Source organism: Lathamus discolor, chromosome 1, assembly GCF_037157495.1.
Source record: "Lathamus discolor isolate bLatDis1 chromosome 1, bLatDis1.hap1, whole genome shotgun sequence".
Taxonomy (NCBI): Eukaryota; Metazoa; Chordata; class Aves; order Psittaciformes; family Psittacidae; genus Lathamus; species Lathamus discolor.
Genome location: NC_088884.1, coordinates 117,856,769 through 117,874,760, shown reverse-complemented (window position 1 = coordinate 117,874,760; position 17,992 = coordinate 117,856,769). Strand labels below are relative to the sequence as shown.

At 46.1% G+C, this 17,992-nt stretch overlaps 2 protein-coding genes across 2 annotated transcripts in view; one reads left to right on the top strand and one right to left on the bottom strand.

The window, feature by feature from the left end:
* Positions 1-928: 928 nt before the first annotated feature.
* On the bottom strand, positions 929-10,598 carry NOA1 (nitric oxide associated 1). Its single transcript, XM_065692335.1, has 7 exons — positions 9,550-10,598; positions 8,728-8,892; positions 7,549-7,745; positions 5,152-5,283; positions 3,142-3,258; positions 2,211-2,328; positions 929-1,642 (listed from the first exon to the last, which is right to left on the bottom strand). The coding sequence occupies exons 1-7, from the start codon at positions 10,529-10,531 to the stop codon at positions 1,437-1,439; spliced, it is 1,917 nt and encodes a 638-aa protein (XP_065548407.1). The 5' UTR covers positions 10,532-10,598; the 3' UTR covers positions 929-1,436.
* Positions 10,599-10,649: 51 nt separating this feature from the next.
* The window catches only part of POLR2B (RNA polymerase II subunit B), an 18,037-nt gene continuing 10,694 nt past the window's right edge, over positions 10,650-17,992 (top strand). The window contains exons 1-8 of the mRNA XM_065692282.1: positions 10,650-10,781; positions 11,048-11,120; positions 12,871-13,021; positions 14,623-14,735; positions 14,993-15,212; positions 15,434-15,592; positions 16,530-16,694; positions 17,230-17,426. Of these exons, the coding sequence (XP_065548354.1) occupies positions 10,763-10,781; positions 11,048-11,120; positions 12,871-13,021; positions 14,623-14,735; positions 14,993-15,212; positions 15,434-15,592; positions 16,530-16,694; positions 17,230-17,426 (1,097 nt within the window). The 5' untranslated portion in view covers positions 10,650-10,762. The remainder of the gene's footprint in view (positions 10,782-11,047; positions 11,121-12,870; positions 13,022-14,622; positions 14,736-14,992; positions 15,213-15,433; positions 15,593-16,529; positions 16,695-17,229; positions 17,427-17,992) is intronic.

Below are 17,992 nucleotides of genomic sequence, written 5' to 3'. Positions count from 1 at the left end.
GACACTGCTCCAATACTGACTACGAACCCTGGACAACTCCCACCACCTCCCTGAGGACTTACGGACGCCCAGGACACTGCTGGATCCATTGTGGTGACTCTCCCTCTCTGCACCCCGAGTTCTTGTTTCATTTCTTTTTTTCCCAATCTTATTGCTGGTTTTTTTACAATAATTACTTTTTTATAATAATTGTCTTTTTGTAATAAACAAACTGATCGATTACAGTACTTGATCTCATTTGCATCTTAATTTCACTCTTGGGATTACTAACGAAAGGGGTCTGACACTGGGGTTTCAGGGCAGCAACTGGAGTGAAACCATGCATCTAACCACAGCGAGTGAAGCTGCAGAAAGGGTGAAATGGCCTGGGAGAACAGGGGTGTGGAGGTCTTTAAGGGCCAGCTCAGGGTGTCAAGAGCATTCAGTTTGTTCTAGGGGAATATAAGGCTGCACAACCAGGCTTCCTGGCCAGCTGTGTGACTGTAGCAAGACTGTGTACCATGAAGTGGAATGGAACTGAGGCCTCAGGGGCTCACATCTTCAGGTACAAGCAACTGGGAAAGTGGTGTCACTTGAATGTTTAGGCCAGCAGCTGCAGGGATCCACCATGTGTGTGTGCCCATCACTTCTGCATACATGCCCTTGATGCTGTGTTTGCATAAATGCTATGTGTCTATGATGTGTGTGACCAGCAGTGTATGTATGTGGTATGTGTGCTCTGTGCCTCCTGGGAAAGCACTTCAGCCTCACTAGTTGCTGGACCTGGTAGCATGGAGCTGCACCAGCCTGACCTCTCTTTGGCTGTCAGACCTGGTATGATGTGCTCTCCTCTAACATCAGCCTTCCTGCTGGGGCTGTTGTTAGCAGGATGCTTACGCCCACACAAGAGTGCTTTGTCAGCAATTTGAAAAGGATACAACAACGGAGAAAGTGTCCTTGAAAACTTTTATTCTACACCCTCAGTTTCAGAAACCAAAGTGAAGCAGTAAGTTGCAAAAGTTTCCTCTTCAGGCATATGATCAGACCTGCCTTTAATTAATTCACCTTTCTGATGTCCAAAAGCAGGCTGCTGCACTTGCCCAGATGTTGAAGGACATGATTTTTGGTTGATGTCAAATTACTATCAGCCACTAGGCGGGTCATACCCACACTAGAGCATTCCCTGCTCCTCCCCACTCCCTCCACCCCTTTCCACTTCGGAAACACTGGCAGTACCCAAGGAGCAGCTGTTTCACCTCTCACAGCAAGGTATCAGCCACTCAACTGATGCAAAATGGCTGCAGTTCAGCAGATGAATCAGGTGTGGACTTGTGGAGTTCCCCCCAGGCCTGCTTCCAAAACCATGCCTGTCTGCCGTAAAAAAGGAGTCCTGAATATCAACAAGCAACAAGGCTCTCCAGAGGCTGTCTTCTACCTTGCTCAGATGATGAGCAATGCTATCTGCTCCTTGTGGTTTTCAGATTTTCCACCAGGGAGGGAGGTTTTTTGGTCCTATAAGCAGCAGTGCCTTGGATCCGTGACCCTCTGACAGTGCTGATGTATGGCAGAAGGGGAGGCTCCCGCACCACCAACGTGGTACCCTGGGGAGTATAGGCTCGGAGCAAGAGTTTCTCTTCCGGGTGAGCTGTCACTGCCACCCAACCTGCACAGCCAAGAAGAACACTCAGTCAGTGAGAAAAGTTCTAGGATCAGAACGAGGGTTCTGACACAAACTCAGTGCCTCCCATGCTGGCTAAGTACCTGAGCTACCCAGGCGTGACTGCTTTGAGAAACCAAGCTCAAAGGTTATACCAGCCCTTTCCCAATAGAAGGCAGCACCCAAAGCCACATCTTAACTCTCCCCAGACACAGCTCTTTCCTGTGGGGGGAACTACCACCACCACAATAATGAAACTTTTCAATCCATGGCCCTTTCCCTCTCACCTGGACAGCCAGAAGTGTCACAGCCATTCCTGATGCTGTGGAACTCGTATGGCAGCCAGACTTAAAGTATTCCAATGTGGTCATCCTGTACAAGTTTGGCTGTCAACCTCCTTTCTTGGAGGTTACCAAGCCTCAGCTGGACAAAGTCATAGCTGCCCTCATTTTGTGTTGGTGACAGTCCTGCTCTGAACAGGAAGTACTGCTTCATCCCTTCACAGGCCTCTTCCCACCCATGTTTCTAGGATGCAGACGCTGCTAAGTGAACTAATGAAGAAATACTAAATTACCTGCAGAAGAAAGTTTGATATCTGCGACTGCTTCAGTCGTACCAATTCCTTTCAGTGTAATGTCCTGAGGGACAAGGGGAGGGAACTCTTTCATTCGCTCTTCCCCACCCATGGGAACCTAAGATCAAAACACGGAGAAAAGATTTTAACAGTCAAGAGGCACGCCAGCACTCCTACCTTAAACTGGTAAGCAAGGCACAGGTGGGAATAAAGACAACAGACCACTGTTAGCCAAGTAACAACTGGCTTGAATACCCTACAAGAGTTATTTCAGGTTTGCCAAGAACAGAATCAAGATCACACCCTGAGCAACCCAGTGGGAGCCCAGAGGTGCAAAGGTGGAGTGCCCACTGCATGACTCGGCCTTGACGTGAGTGACAGCACTTGTTCTCAACGTGCACAGGGATGGAGCTGACAGGATAACCTCACCCCATTCTCCATCCATCTGCAAATGCTACACAGTATGTGGCAATACCAAGGAAAAAGTCACACCACCAAAGATGAAGGCGTGTGCAGAGGATCCAGTGGTGAAAGAATAAGAATGGTACATTTTCCAACTGCAGTCTGTTCTGAAACCCCAGTCTGAAGTTTGCCATGGAAAATATCCCTGTAGCTGCTGGTACTTTAAGGCTCCTCAAGAAAAGGCAAGCATCAGAGAGCACAGCACTGCAAATCTTAACAGCCTGAATGCTAGAAACAGGAGCTCTGCTGAAAATGTATTATCTTGGGTGTTCTCTCCTACATAAGAGGCAGCCATGCAGTCTGTGCAGAATGGCTCCACACTGCAGATCTTCACTTACGCACTGCTGAAGCCTCAAACTCTTGACACAGGCTGCTTTTCCTTATCAGTTGTGCTCCAGGCAGGGTGCTGCACCAGGTGGGACAGCCTGCCTATCCGTAACCAAGAGCCCACCACAGCACCTCCTCTTACCTTTAGTAACTCATGGCCAGCATGCTTCTTGTAGACGGCATCTGCATTACTCAGGGAAGTAACGTGGACTGGCAACAGGTTAGAAGCCACGACAGAAAACCAGGCAGACTTTTCTCCCTAAGAAACAAGAAGAGGATGTTACTTATGGTACCAGAAAAGCAGCCCTGAATTGCTCTCTCCTGTATGTTGACAACCTGTATGACTGATGTCCCCTCATTGGCCAAGGGGTTTTTGCCTCTGTCACTGCAGAGAAGAAAGTTTATATAAACAGGGGAGCTGAGCTCCTAGGAGAGAAGTAACCACAGCTTCACCATCCTGCCTTAAAGCACGCCCAGTATCACATCCCCTGCCATGACATCTGCTTAGCTCATCACCCAAGGTATTTGCTCTTAATTCCCAAGAACAAGCTCAGTGTGGTTATTTAGCATGAGAGGTGAGGGACAACTTCTGAGTGGTGCCTCTTCTCCCATCACTTCACATTTCCAACAGGCACCTCTCATTGAAGAATACTTGGTTCCAAGCTGCTTTCAAGCTATGCAAAAATTGAATGTGAGGCAATTTCTGCAGGCACTCTCATAACTTCTGCATGTAGAGAAAACAAGGTTAGAAAGGGGAGCAACCTCTACAAACACTGCTAGCAGCCTGAAATAAGGAAACCCAAGTGTAAAAATTCTTGAGATCTAATCTGATCTGATGCTGGGGTTCCTCTGTCATGATTTGAACACAAGTGTCTTCCTTCTCTGGAGGATGTAGATATACAAGACTGATAAAGCAGAGGACTGAGACAGATAGGTAAGACCTCCGGGGCCCTAAATGTGCACAGCTCAGCTTGCTGAGAGCACCATTACATGGAAAAGAGGCTTATAGCATGAAGCCTACCTGCCAGCCCTGCTGCACTGGACATGTCTCCAAGCCTGATCCTCTCATCAGGAGATGGTGCAACACTTCTTTACCGTGACAACACCAGCTGGGTTCTCCAAAGTCATCCTTCATGACAAACAGTGCTCTGTGGCAGCCCTGTGGCTGCCTGATCTTGCAGACGGTATTTACTGCCAGCAAAATGCCACCTGCATTGCTGTCCTACTTGTGCCTGGTACACAAACCCAGGCGCTTTCTTGAATCCCTGACAGTGCCCAATCAACATGCCTAGGAGGTTCTTTTCTGAGAGCTCAGTAGGAATAAAGAGAGTTCGTTTCTGCTGGACTGCCATCCTCACAAACAGCACCTTTTTCTTGAGGCATTACTTCTCTGTACTGTCAAGCTGTTTTTCAAGATGGTGCTCTGGATTCTCAACTATAATAGAGCTCCTCTGCCATACCGGTACACTGTTGATTCTGTGCTCCTCTGCTCTAGTGATACCCCATCTGAAGTACTGCGTCCAGCTCTGGAGTCCTCAGCACAGGAAAGACATGGACCTCCAGAGGAGGCCACAAAACACGACCAGAGGGCTGGAGCACCTCTCCTATGAGGAAAGGCTGAGAGAGTTGGGGTTGTTCGGCCTGGAGAAGACTGTGGGAAGACCTTATTGCAGCTTTTCAATATTTGAAAGGGGCCTATAAGAAAGATGTGGAGAGACTTCAGCAGTGCCTGTTGGGACAGGATGATGGGTAATAGTTTTAAACTAAAAGGGGAGATTCAGGCTGGATATGAGGAAGAAATTCTTTACAAAGAAAGTGGTAAAACACTGGCACAGGTTGCCTAGTGTGGCAGTGGATGCACCATCCCTGGAGACATTCAAGGCCAGGCTAGATGTGGTTCCCAGCAACCTGATCTAGTTGAAGATGTCCCTGCCTATTGCAAGGGGGCTGGACCAGATGATCTTTGAAGGACCCTTCCAACCTAAACTATTCTTTAATTCTACGACTTTACATGGTGCTTTTCTTTTCTAACTGATTTTAATCTCAAAAGCAGCAAAAAAGGGGTCTGGGAAGGCTACCTAGAAAACCTTTTATCCTCTGCTACTGTAATAAGCGATGAAGCAGCAGCTCACAAAATCCTTTCTTCGCTTACCTCTAAGTAGTCTACACGTCCCAAGGCTGCTAAAAACAAGGCCATTCCTGGCTTGAGAATGAAGGTCCGTGGAACAATGGCACTTGTGGGCAAAACCAGCTTTACTTCTTTATCTGTTAGGAGATTTAAAACCTGCAAAATAAATCGTACCACTGTAACTCATTCCACATGTTTCAATGGGCACAATGAAATTAACACTGGTGTTATATTGAGAAGGGAAAAAGATCAGGTAGAGCAGTGTGAAGAATATTTAACAGAACAGTTCAGTTCTGGTTCACACATTAAGTAGGAAAGAGGAGGAGGCAGGGATGTCACCAATTTTCATGGCAAGGCAGGGTCCATAACGAATTATAACAGCTGCCAAAAGCCTGTTGATCACAGATTTGGGAATCCTGGGTCTCACTGGAACAAGCTCACCCAGGATTTACTATGCTTTTATAGCATGAGTAGAGCCGTGTGGAGAGCTGGAGACCACCTTTGACTATGATATTTGAGTTACTTCACTTAGGTAGTGATGCGAAGTGCCGAATCAATACTAGCAGCAAAGCTAGCCTCAAATATTGCACTGAGAGAAAAGTGCTGGATCACAGTGAAACAACTAAAACTGCAGTATCAGAGCCTGTCACACAGCATGGATCCCTACTCTGAGCACAGTGAAGCAAACTCTCCTCTCTGTGAGGGCTCCCAGATGCTTGTGCTGCCTGTCCTCCTCTCCTCCCTCTTCCTTTCCTTCTCCTGGCTTAACTGGCTCATCTGTTTAGGTGCGAACTTATTTCGGTTAAAGGATCCACCCCAAAGTATGCTTAAAAGCCAGTGACTTAACTGGCAGTACTCCAGCCATAGTGGTCTGATCGCTTTCTACAGAAGCACTGTTCAAACACAGCTATGAAACAATGCGCAAGCCCAGGAAGCAGTGCCTTGAAGGAAACAACTTGCCTCCACACTGAAGATGTCTCTTTCCTAAACACAGGGAACTAAGAGCAGAAATGCTTTCAACTGGGCCCCTCCTCCAATGCCACAGTCATGCAAATACAAGTTTGCAACAGTCCAGTATTGAGGATTAACCAATTCACTATTAAAAGACTGAACGAACAAGGTGCAGCCAGAGCCCCTAATGCATTTCCTAAGTTCAGAAGCAGGTAACCTTTAGCTTGAAAGCCAACAGACTTCAACACCAACTTCTATGAGACGAGGATGCTTTGCCCTACTAGGTGCAGGTTTTCTGATGTGTTTGACAATGCTTATACCAAAATTTGAGTCATCAGTAATCCTTTTGTAGGTTTCCCAGAAATCTGGCTTTGGAAGGAGTCATGAGGAAGCAGCTAAAAAACCCTCGAAGCTCCAAGGATTATGGACAAAATATAATTCCACCATATGCCAACAGCCACTTTCCTTCCTTCTTCTTCCAAAACAGTATTAAAACCCCAAGCCTGCTCATAACTGCCCGTTACAAAAACTGATCTGAAACATGGCATGTAGCTCTTCTAAAGCACAGCAAGGATAATCAAAATCAGAAATGGCAGCAAGTATTTCTAGATTCAAGAGAGCCTCTTTTTCCCCCCCCACATTTATTAAACTCCAGAGGAGAAGAACATATCCCATCTCTGGTTACCAAATCAGATCTCTAAGCTGATGATTGCCTTTACACTAGCTAATTTCCATAGTAAAGTGGGTCATGATCTGGGAAATACATCTATCAGACAACCAGCAGTTTTCTAGTGTTCATGAAAGCAGCATCTGCACGTGAGCTGTGCAGTCTCAGCAGAGTTCTTGCACTTCATTCTCTTAAGAGCCTTTCTATCTCCTTGTACTTCTTCTCAAAAAGATGACCTGCAGCTCTGCATACATATCTCAGCAAACAAAATTCAGAACAAGGCTTTTTTTGATGTGTGCACTATATCAGCACTGACTTCAGAGCACAGGGGTAGGCCTGATGCATTAGAGCTACTAACAGGAACACTGCAGATCCTGGTAGCTTCAGGATAATGCTTTCGCAAAGATCTGGTTCAGTCACACAACACAGGCTTTTCTCCTAAGTTCCACCTTTTCAAGTAGGCTGGCAGAGCTAAAGAAGTGCAGACTTCCTTGGGTGATGCAGGTATAAACCTGCTTACAGCACTATTGCTTACTTTCTGTCATTCAGAAGTTAAGAAAGTTTGATGACACAGTCATACAGTCCCTTTGCAAAGATCACAGTATGCACAACTCAAAATGTAATGGCACTAACACAATGAACCCTCCCCAAGTAAATACAAACCATATTTTAACACAATTGTTCAAACCAAAAGAATCCTAACCCCAGGACTGCAGCAGAAATATTCTCCCACACACACAATGAAGGCAGAACAGTCCTCCCAAACCCTGTCATTCCAAAACACGGCACGACAGAGTACCTACACAATTTTCCTTTACAATCCCTGGAGTGTCATAACACCAGCGAGCATCCTTCACTTCATTGTATGTGAACTCCTCCCTTTGCTCACGCTTTTTAGAAGCAGATTTGGGATCTTCATCTATGCTGTAGGAGAGCATGTCAGGGTCAAAGTCAATCAGAGTGCTAGACTTCTGCCGTTCAAATGTTCTTCCAACTCTTCCTGGATTAAAATGAAAGGTTCCTCGTAATTAATTTATTAACTTGCCTTTCTTTCAATAGGACATCTGTCCCTTCCCTTGCTTAAAAGGGATGCACATCAGTAATATGAAGGTAATACAGATCTGTGTGGCTATAAATTTGTGTGTTCAAAAGCAAAGGTGATAGGAAATCCCTTCTGTAATTCTTGCTTTGCGTTTCTCAAGCCCCAGACCTTAGCAGGGACCAGATCACAAGCTCTCCATTATTTCTGTTTTACAGTAAAACAGGCTGCCTTCTTTTTAGTGTGCCTTAGACTGTCACACACAGCATTATTTGAAGGATCAGGGCTATCTTCTGGCAACCCCTGCTTTTGGATACATACTAAAATGATGCACAACCACTGTGACCTGCAGCCAAAATAGCTCAGCAGCTTAGCACATGCTGATGGTAGGTGGGCTGAACAGAGGAAGCCTCTGCAATGCTACTGAAACAATAGCTGAAAAACAAGTACTCGAAAGAAATACTAATGATTCCTCTTATGGAGGAGCTGGAGCTCTTGCACTCAATTACTCAGAGAACAAAAACTGATCAAAATAACTTGAATGTAAGTTTGGAAAATTTTTAATTGCTACTACATAGCAGTACTTCGTGCAACTCCTGTACCAAATAAAGGTCTTAATTCCGAAAAATAAATACATAATAATGTGTATGCCCCATCCCTGGCAGTGTTCAAATCCAAGTTGGATAGCCTTAGAGCAACATGGTCTAGTGGAAGGTGTCCCTGCCCATGGCAGGTGGGCTGGAACTAGATGAGCTTTGAGGTCCCTGCCAACTCTAACTATTGTGTGATTCTATAATTAAATGGAAATGAGTTCAGAGGGGGGAGAACGTACTTGACAAAACTAACTGGATTCTACAGCAGGTTGAAGAGTTAAGAGTCCTCTGTGTCATTAACTATTTTCATTGAGACAGAGGGGCAATACCTTTATTCAGACAATACTTACCCACTAAGTAACCTTGCTTTTTAAGGTTATTTAGGAGCTTCTTTTCTTCACTGCTTAGCTGATCTTCTGTTTTTGCTGCCTCCTCTTTCAGCCTCTCCTCCCTTCGGAATATCCTGTCACACGTAGGATTAATAATTGGAAATTTCAACAGATTCAGCGTTGTTCCTGGAAAAAAACAGAAGGCACGTTTGGGCCTTTGACTATCAGGCACGTTTAAACTCTGAGAAAGAGCAACAAAAAAAATCAAAATTGCTTCTCCAACTTTTGGGGGAAACCCAGCAACACAAAGTTGGAGGTGGAATGCGAGTTGCTCCCATACTATCAGCTTCTGCAGCCAGGTCAGCAGAAACAAGCCATCCATCTGCTTGAAATGTGCTTTCATTACTTTGATGAAAAAGGTCTCAGAGCCAAGTAGTGCCAATACTGTTCCAGTACACCCCAGACACGTTGCACCTCCAAGCAGCTTGGTTTTGTCTACAGGTGCTCATCAGTCTACCTCCCCGTCTCTCTAGACCAGCGTGCACCCCTGATTGATAAGGAGATGGCAAGGCACAGAGATCAGGTGCTGTCCCCACTAGCACCAGAGCACACAGGCTGGCTTTAGCTTACCAGCCCCCTTAGTGCTACATGACGTAGAGCACCCTCCGTGCATACCTCCCACCCTTGGTGCCCTGAGGAAGGCAACAAGCCAAAGCACATTACAGCAGTGCAGCTCACTGCCCGCAGTGGCAATGCTTCAGGGCGACAGGTTCTGTGACAAGGAGGGCAGCCCCGAGGTAAGCACCTGACTCCCACTGCAATAGGGAGAGCAGCAGCCCTGACCTGGCCAGGAGGAGACGGTGGCCCTGTCGATGATATCGGGAGCACGAGACTTGCAGTAGTCGGAGCGCAGCAAGGTGTTGAAGAGCGTCGACTTGCCGGAGTTGGTGGCACCCAGCAGGTAGACATCCCCGGCGCACTTCCAGGAGCGCTGCAGCCGGCTGATCAGCCCCTCCATGCCAAAGCCTGTCTTGGCGCTCACCAAGCGGATGTCCACCAGCGGGGCTCCCCGCAGGCCAGCCTGTGCGCAGGCCTCTGCCACCCGCTGCCGCAGCCGCCCCAGGTGCCCAGGGGAGTCGGCAGGCAGCAGGTCTACCTTGTTACCCGCCACCAGCAGCCCAGCGGCAGGGACGTCGGGGCCCAGCAGCGCCGGCAGCTGTGACAGCACCGGATCCGGCAGCTCCAGCACGTCGAGGAGGTAGAGAAGGAGCGGGCCGCGGCCGTGGCGCAGGGGGCGGCGCAGGGCAGCGCTTACCACCAGCCGGTGCTGCTCTGCCGGCAGCTCCAGCCGCAGGGCCCGGCCGTAGTGGGCCAGCATCCAACACCGCTGGCACACGGCTCCGCGCAACCCCGCCGCACCGTCCGGGCCCTCCGACAGGCTCCGGAACTTCTCCGCCGGCATGAAGCCCGGCGCTGCGCTGTCGCGGCAGTGCAGCTCGGCCCCGCAGCCTGAGCAGCTCACGCCGCTCAACGGCACCGACGGGTCGGGCCGCCCCGCCTGCACCACCTCTGAGCCCCGCTTCCGCCGCTCCCTGCCCAGCTTTCGCTCCCGACGGGGAAAGGGAACTGCCGCCTCTGCTGCTGCTGTTGCCGCTGCTGCTATTGCCGCTGCCGCTGCGGCCGCTGCCTCACTCGGCTCCGGCTCGTACTCGGGGAACACAAAGTGCTCTTCTTCGCCACTCGCTGTGCCCGCACGGCGCAGCGCCGGCGCCCAGCGCTGGGTGCGGGCCAGGCGACCCAGGAGCACCGGGGCCAAGCGAAGCATGGCGAACTCCGCTCCGCGCAGCAGGCACCAGGGACGCAGCGCGTTCTCCAGCGCGCATGCGCATAAGGTTCCCCCGCGGCCTCCTGGGATGCCAGCGTGACGTGACGCGTCAGTTCCGCGCCGCCGCCGTCCCGCTGCTGCCGCTGGCCGGGCCTGCGGTGCTGGGGCTCGCCGCGCCTCCCGGTTCTCGCTTTCCCGCAGCTGCCGCCCGCGGCCCTTCCCGCCGCCATCATGTACGACGCGGACGAAGGTGAGTGTGCTGCAGGTGCAGGCCGTTCCCCGCCGGGCCTTCTCCGCTGTGCAGCTCGGTGAGGGGCCTGGGGGGGCCTCAGGGCCCGCGGGAGGCGGCGGTGGGATAGAGGCGCTCCGGGCCCAGTGGGGTTCCTCGGAGGCTCCTGCGGCCCTCGGGTGGTCAGAGGCCCTGCCAGGGCGTCCTTGAGTGCCAGCCTTGTGTGAGCAGAGATGGGGAGAGCTCGGGGGAGTGGGGCCTGTTTTAAATGTCGTGCTTCCCCGCAGATATGCAATATGATGAAGACGATGATGAAATCACCCCCGACTTGTGGCAAGAAGCCTGCTGGATTGTTATTAGGTGAGTTGCTGGAACTCGCTGTTAGTGCTTCAGCACAGGTGCTCTTGGTCTTACAGGTGACATCCAATTCACTGGTGACATATTGTGGAAGCTGTGGGATTGGCTGTGTGAGACTGTGTTTTAGCACGTTCAGAGCTAAAGCACACAGGGAGGGCTTTAAGCAGAACAGCTTACAACAGGGTTGTCCCTAGGGATTCAGGGGTCCTGCTGACACACAGTGGGGTGCACTGTTTTTGAATGAAGAAGTGATCTCGATTCCATATCGAGTGTATTATTTTGCCCACTATTTTCACAGCTGGTGCTGGTGTTAGGAAATCAGCATTTGGCTGTTTCACCATGTCAGTCTTTTCCTAGCAAGACACGAATCTCCAGGACGTGCAACTTCTTGTGACTGTTAAGGAGTGGCATGCTGTGTGGAACAGAGTGAAAAGTGTTTCTTTTGCTAATTGTATCATTCATGAAATGTATATGATGGGTGTCTTAGAAGAGCCTTGACAAGCAAACCAGTAGGTCTGTGGTGGTGATCCCATAAGCAGTTTGGATGGAGAGCAGAGGTGAGAAACTTTGGAGGCAGAAGGAAATCCTTTCTTTTGCAGCCTAGTGTGGAATTCTACCTTTGCTTTTAGTCGGGTGGGAGGTAACTAAGGCAAGTCCTTCAGCTGATGCTGCACCTCACTCCGTATGACAAACCACTTTATTTACTGTGAGGGTGACCAAGCACTGGCATGTGTCGCCATGGGGGGCCATATGGTCTCTGTCTCCATCCTTGGTGGTATTCAGAAGTTTTCTGGACATGGTCATGGACAGTCAGCTCTGGCTGACCTTTCCTGAGCTAGGTTATAGGACAAGATGATCTCCAGAGGTCCCTTTCAGCCTCAGCTGTTCTGTGTTACAAGTCGTCCATTTCCTTTCTCCTTCCCTGTGTGCAATAGCAGACTGCTGTCAAGATTCACTGTGGCAATGACATGATAGCCAAGAGTGTGTTGCTGTTCTTGGGGAATCCTGGAGTTGTTGGTAGGAGCTAGTTCTTAGCAGTTTTTTCTACAGATCCTGGCAGTGATGGGCAGAAGCTGAGGTAGTGTGGGTTCCCTGGCTGGCTTTAGGAATGTGAAGTAGAGGAGGTTGCTATCAGAGCTCATGCAGCAGACAGGTTTAGATCATCCCATTAAAAGTTAAGATGTGGGGCTTCGAAGTTAGGCTTTGATTTTTGCAGTTGGGTTGTGGTGCGTTGAAGCTAGGTGGCACAAAGGCTAAGGCAAATCCAGAGGAGTGAAGCTGGGAATCTCATGTGGCTGGAAGAGAGGGGATCCAAGATAAGAAATCTGTTATCTTGTCTTAGGGGCATGCACTTTGTTTACGGCTACTTGGAAAATTAGTAAGGGCAAAAGAATTTACATACATTAAAACTTTATCTGAAACCACTTTTAGTGAGGTTTGTCATTGTGTTTCTCTTCAAATGCAAGGTAGAGTGTGTGTACTGTCATGGCTTAGCCAAGAGGTGGCAGCAAGTCTGTCACTTTGTTGTGTCTGTCCTCAAGCAGTGAGACAATTGTTAAACGTTTTTCAGCATCTGTGTTTGAAACTCATAGCTTGGGAAAAGTGAATGTATGTACTCACTAAAAGTGAGTGTATGTATGCACTGTATTTCATGGCTTTTGGAGGTTTTGTACTAAATACATCTTAAGCTTGTTGATGTATGAAGTACGTGAATTAAATTATCTTGTTCATTCAGGCACTTTTTCTTTTTTAGCTCCTATTTCGATGAAAAGGGCTTAGTCAGGCAACAGCTGGATTCTTTTGATGAGTTTATTCAGATGTCTGTGCAGAGAATTGTTGAAGATGCTCCACCAATTGATTTACAAGCTGAAGCCCAGCATGCCACAGGAGAAGTGGAAGAACCGGTAAGTGGAGCCTGTTTCAGAATCATAGAATCAACTAGGTTGGAAGAGACCTTTAAGATCATCAAGTCTAACATTTACCCCAGCACTGCCAAGTCTGCCACTAAACCATGACACTGAGAGCCTCATCTACACAGGTTTTTGAACACTGCCAGGGGCGGTGATTCACTGCTTCCCTGGGAAGCCTGTTCCAATACCTGACCTCCATTTCAGTGAAGAAATTTCTCCTAACATCCAACTTAAACCTCCCCTGACACATCTCTGGTCAAATGTTGGGATTTTGAAAATGTATTTTAGAAAGGCTAAAACAACTCACAAGATAAACCATAAACCAACTTTTTTTCCTCTGCACTGGAGCTTGCACTGCTAGAGCAAGTGTTGCTTTTGTGGTGTGCTGCAGCGGAGTCTCTATGGCTGAGATATGGTAAAATGCCTGCCTGGAATTCAAGTTTTGGTTTAGTAGTAGACGTCTCAGTTGGCTTCTAGGCAGATACTTAGTTGGTGGTGGTTCTTTGTATTAACTTCTGTTCTGCAAAAGGACATGGTAGGAAATAGCAACTTGAAGATAAAGTAAGGCAAAAAGCCTTACTTGTATACATGCAGGTCTGATGGTTTGCTTATGTTTCTCTACTGCCCTGGATTTTGGTCTGTGAAGGAATGCTTTGGGAGTGGCTCATCTCTAGGTCGTTTTGCATGCAAGGAGGCATGCAAAGCCTTGATACCCTTGTGCGCCAGGATTGAGACTGCACATATGAAACACATGAACAAAGCTACTGTTTTGTGGCTGCTTGCTTGCTTTTAAGTTCTAGCTCCTACCAGATACACAGATGCACTTTGATAAGAGTATTGTTTTAAAACTTTTACCCCTTTATTTTAAATGCAAGGCTTTTGATTTAAGTGACTGAATGCTCTCAATCTCATTGAGGTAGGATTCTCAGAGGCAAGTGGCTCTTGGAGCAAAATAAAGATCTTAAGAATTGTTCTGTTGCTGAAAAGTGTCTGTCCTTTCATGCCTGTGGTTTCACTGTAACATGTGAAAGGATTTCTGTGGAATTAAACCAAAGCTATTAAATTTGATATTTTATGCATGGAAACAAAGCTTTAAACAATTCGCACCTTGTTTGATATGTCATCTGTCTCACTGTATATGTTGAAACAGGTTGACCTTTTTGCATCATGAAACGTGCAGTTTTATCTAAAGTTACGTAAACAATATCTCAGGTGTATGTAGGTCGTATTCTGTTAATGTATTTACTGGCTTGGCAGATTTGTTTCTTAGCTATTTCATAGGAAGAAGACAGACTTGGGTTCTTTATTCTTCTCTTACCAATGATTTTGACTTTTCAGTTTCCTCTAGGCATTTCTTGTTTTGGTGGTGGTGGTTGTTTTTGTCTTTTATTTTTATTAATTAATGAGGTGTTTAGAAATTATGGAAAGCTTTTGAGTGCGTTTTTTGATCTAGTCATCTCAAGAGGGATTGTTTCCATACCTTATGCTGAGGGTGTGGGGCAGCATCAGGTATTAAGCTCTAGGGCCATGGCCACTCTTGAACAACCAGAATGGATGTTTCTTCCATTACAGGTAAATGTCTTCTTGTTTTCCAGCCCCGGTATCTGCTGAAGTTTGAACAAATATACCTCTCTAAGCCTACACATTGGGAAAGAGATGGAGCACCCTCACCTATGATGCCTAATGAGGCTAGGCTGAGAAACCTTACGTAAGAATGAATTTTATAGTAGATAAACACAAGGAAGTACTGGTTCTACATTATTAATTAATAGCCTTTTCCAATTTACCGGTGCCTTGAAAGCATGATAATTATGCTCTATTTAAATACTGATGTCCAGTTGTTAAATCCAGACAATGATTGATGATTTCTTAGCCAGTGAGTGCTTGAATAATTGCATTCATTATATTTCTGTACAACCTCGAGTAATAACTGACAGGTAACATAATGGTGTTTTTATTCTGTAGGTATTCAGCCCCCTTGTATGTGGATATAACTAAAACAGTTATTAAAGAAGGGGAGGATCAGTTACAGACACAGCATCAGAAAACTTTCATAGGAAAAATTCCTATTATGTTACGTTCAACGTACTGTTTGTTGAATGGCTTAACGGACCGTGACCTTTGTGAACTGAATGAATGCCCTCTTGATCCTGGTGGATACTTTATCATTAATGGATCAGAAAAGGTAAGGGACTTTTCTTTTGGTTATTTTAACTTAACTGGGTGTATTTTTTACGTAATACTGTATTTTAAAAATGTAGAGTATGATCCAGTTGAGTTTGGCAAATAGACTTCGTGCTGCGTTCTTAAATTTAAGAGACCTGAAGGAACAGAAACATACTGTACTTGTTACTTTCAGCATCCCCTTTTGTCAGTTATTTACTAGTGTTCTTGTTTCTAACACAGGTTCTGATTGCTCAAGAGAAAATGGCTACAAACACAGTGTATGTGTTTGCAAAGAAAGATTCAAAATATGCCTACACAGGAGAGTGTAGATCTTGTCTGGAAAACTCCTCTCGACCAACAAGTACTATATGGGTTAGCATGCTGGCCAGAGGTGGGCAGGTATGCCAAAGCAGTGATAACCCTTGCCCTGGGGCACAATTGTCGTGGTTTAAGATTGTTTTAGGAGTTTTATTACTGTCCTGTTTCATCATATCGTTTACTTTGGGATTTGAAAAAGAAATTTCTTCTGATGCTAAGTTGTAAAGAAGGTAAAATTAAATTAAAATAGATTCTGTTTGTCATAGATTATAGAATCATAGAATGGTTAGGGTTGGAAAGGACCTAAAGATCATCTAGTTCCAACCCCCCTGCCATGGGCAGGGACACCTCACACTAAACCATGCCACCCAAGGCTTTGTCCAGCCTGGCCTTGAACACTGCCAGGGATGGAGCATTATTATGCCTGTCTCAGGGGCAAATAATTTGAGGACTGTAATGAAGACTTAGTGTGTGTCAGGTTTTAGGGCAAGGCTGGAAAATAACTTTAGAATTACTGTGAATGAGATTTTAGAAAACGGGCAAGAAAACAAGTTGCATCCTGTTTTTTGACAAAGGACAAAAATAGGAGCAGGGGCCCTGGCTTTGCTGATGGTCCAGCTAGTGTTTAGGTATGTTTTGCAGATCATATGTTCATATTTAACACCTAACTGTTCCATCTGTGAAGGGAAATTAGTGCTGTTCATAACTTCAAAAGCAGAAGGTGTCAGTACTCGTTTACCATTGCACTGATGTTTGGGAATTCCCAGGCGTGTTTCGAGAGTAACTTTAATAGAAGCCTTACACTGCTCTTGCTCCTGGTGGCTGGGGCACTCTAGTTCATCTGCAGTCCACAGTATTTGCTTCTTTTTGGGAGTGGGGAGCAGCTACTTGAATAATTGCAAAAATGGAGAGTCTTACACAGTGGATTAGAAAAGCTGAGCTTAAGCAAGAGCCACATTTTTATTTAAATGCAAGATCATTTAAGAGTAATGTATGGATTTTTCTCCCATCTTTTCAGGGTGCAAAGAAGAGCGCAATTGGTCAGCGCATTGTAGCAACTTTGCCATATATCAAACAAGAAGTCCCCATCATAATTGTCTTTCGTGCACTAGGCTTTGTATCTGACAGGGACATCTTGGAGCACATCATATATGATTTTGAAGATCCAGAAATGATGGAAATGGTAATGTGTTATTTCCTGGCATGATATTTGGTGACGTGGAGGTGTGGCTAGTCGTTTTTCTGAGTGTTGTTCATTTTGCAATTGTTATTTATCACTTCATTGTTTTGGTAGGTTGTCTATTAGAAATGTCAAAAGTTTTCTGCCTAAACCTATCAAAATGAGTATGTTAAGTGAATGGAGTGTAATGGAAATTCCAAAGTGTTAATGTGTACTTGGAATGGTGGAGTCTTATCCAGCTGCAGTTGACTTTGATTTATACCTGCTGCTGTTGAATTATACATGAAACAGCAGCAGGCCTAGAATGTACTTGAATTAGAACTCTTTTGTGAAGTCTAAACTATTTTTTATGTGCTTCCAATGTGCCTCCATTGCTGTTTTCTGTTGCTCTTGAAAGAGCTACTATAGTAAGGCCAGAAAGAACTGGATCAGTAATTAGCAGTTCCTGCAAAGAATAATTAGCAAGCTGCTGTGTAGTGTCCTTCAACCCCAGCAGGCACTGGATGCTACAGGGTTTTGCTGTATTTTGTGCATTTAGGTCAAACCTTCTCTGGATGAAGCTTTTGTCATTCAGGAGCAAAATGTTGCTCTAAACTTCATTGGATCAAGAGGTGCAAAGCCAGGTGTCACCAAAGAGAAGAGAATCAAGTACGCTAAAGAAGTCTTGCAGAAGGAAATGCTCCCTCATGTTGGCGTCAGTGACTTCTGTGAAACCAAAAAGGCCTATTTTCTAGGGTATGTCAGTATTTGCTGTCACACATTTGCAAATAGACCTTGAGTACAGATTTTATTCACAAATATGTATATGACTGGAAGAATGCACTGAATGGAAGTTTGTTTTTAACCTCAGCCTTCTGGATAGTCAGTGATAAACTTCAGGGCACTGGTTTAGTTTTGAAACAGAAAACGCCAAATAAAAAAAAAAAAGGAAACAAGTGTCTAACACATTCTGGATATTAAGTTAGATGTGATGGTGGTGATAAATGACTCTCTGACATCATGTTGCATATACAGCATATAGAGGTTGTTAACTACTATGTATATAGCTGTTTGTAATGTAAACTCTTTAAAACTATTAGCACATCCTCTTGATCACTGCTTATCGGTATGCAGATGAACTATAGCATCAGGAGACTTAGCATTTCACACCTGATTCTACCAGCTTATATGTAGCCCATATTATAGGACAGACATGTAGCAGAATACACATTGCCATCATGATGTAAACATTAACTTCTCTCCGTTGTTACCCAAACTTTCAGTGGGTCATTCACCTCTAAGGACATACATGCTGAAGAAGA

Coding starts and splice junctions, on each gene's coding strand:
- NOA1 (XM_065692335.1), bottom strand. CDS start 10,531: ATGCTTCGCTTGGCCCCGGTGCTCCTGGGTCGCCTGGCCCGCACCCAG. Junction 5,284..7,548: donor GGATTGTAAAGGAAAATTGT/GTAGGTACTCTG, acceptor TTTATTTTGCAG/GTTTTAAATCTCCTAACAGA. Junction 3,259..5,151: donor GACGTGTAGACTACTTAGAG/GTAAGCGAAGAA, acceptor CTTGTTTCTTAG/GGAGAAAAGTCTGCCTGGTT.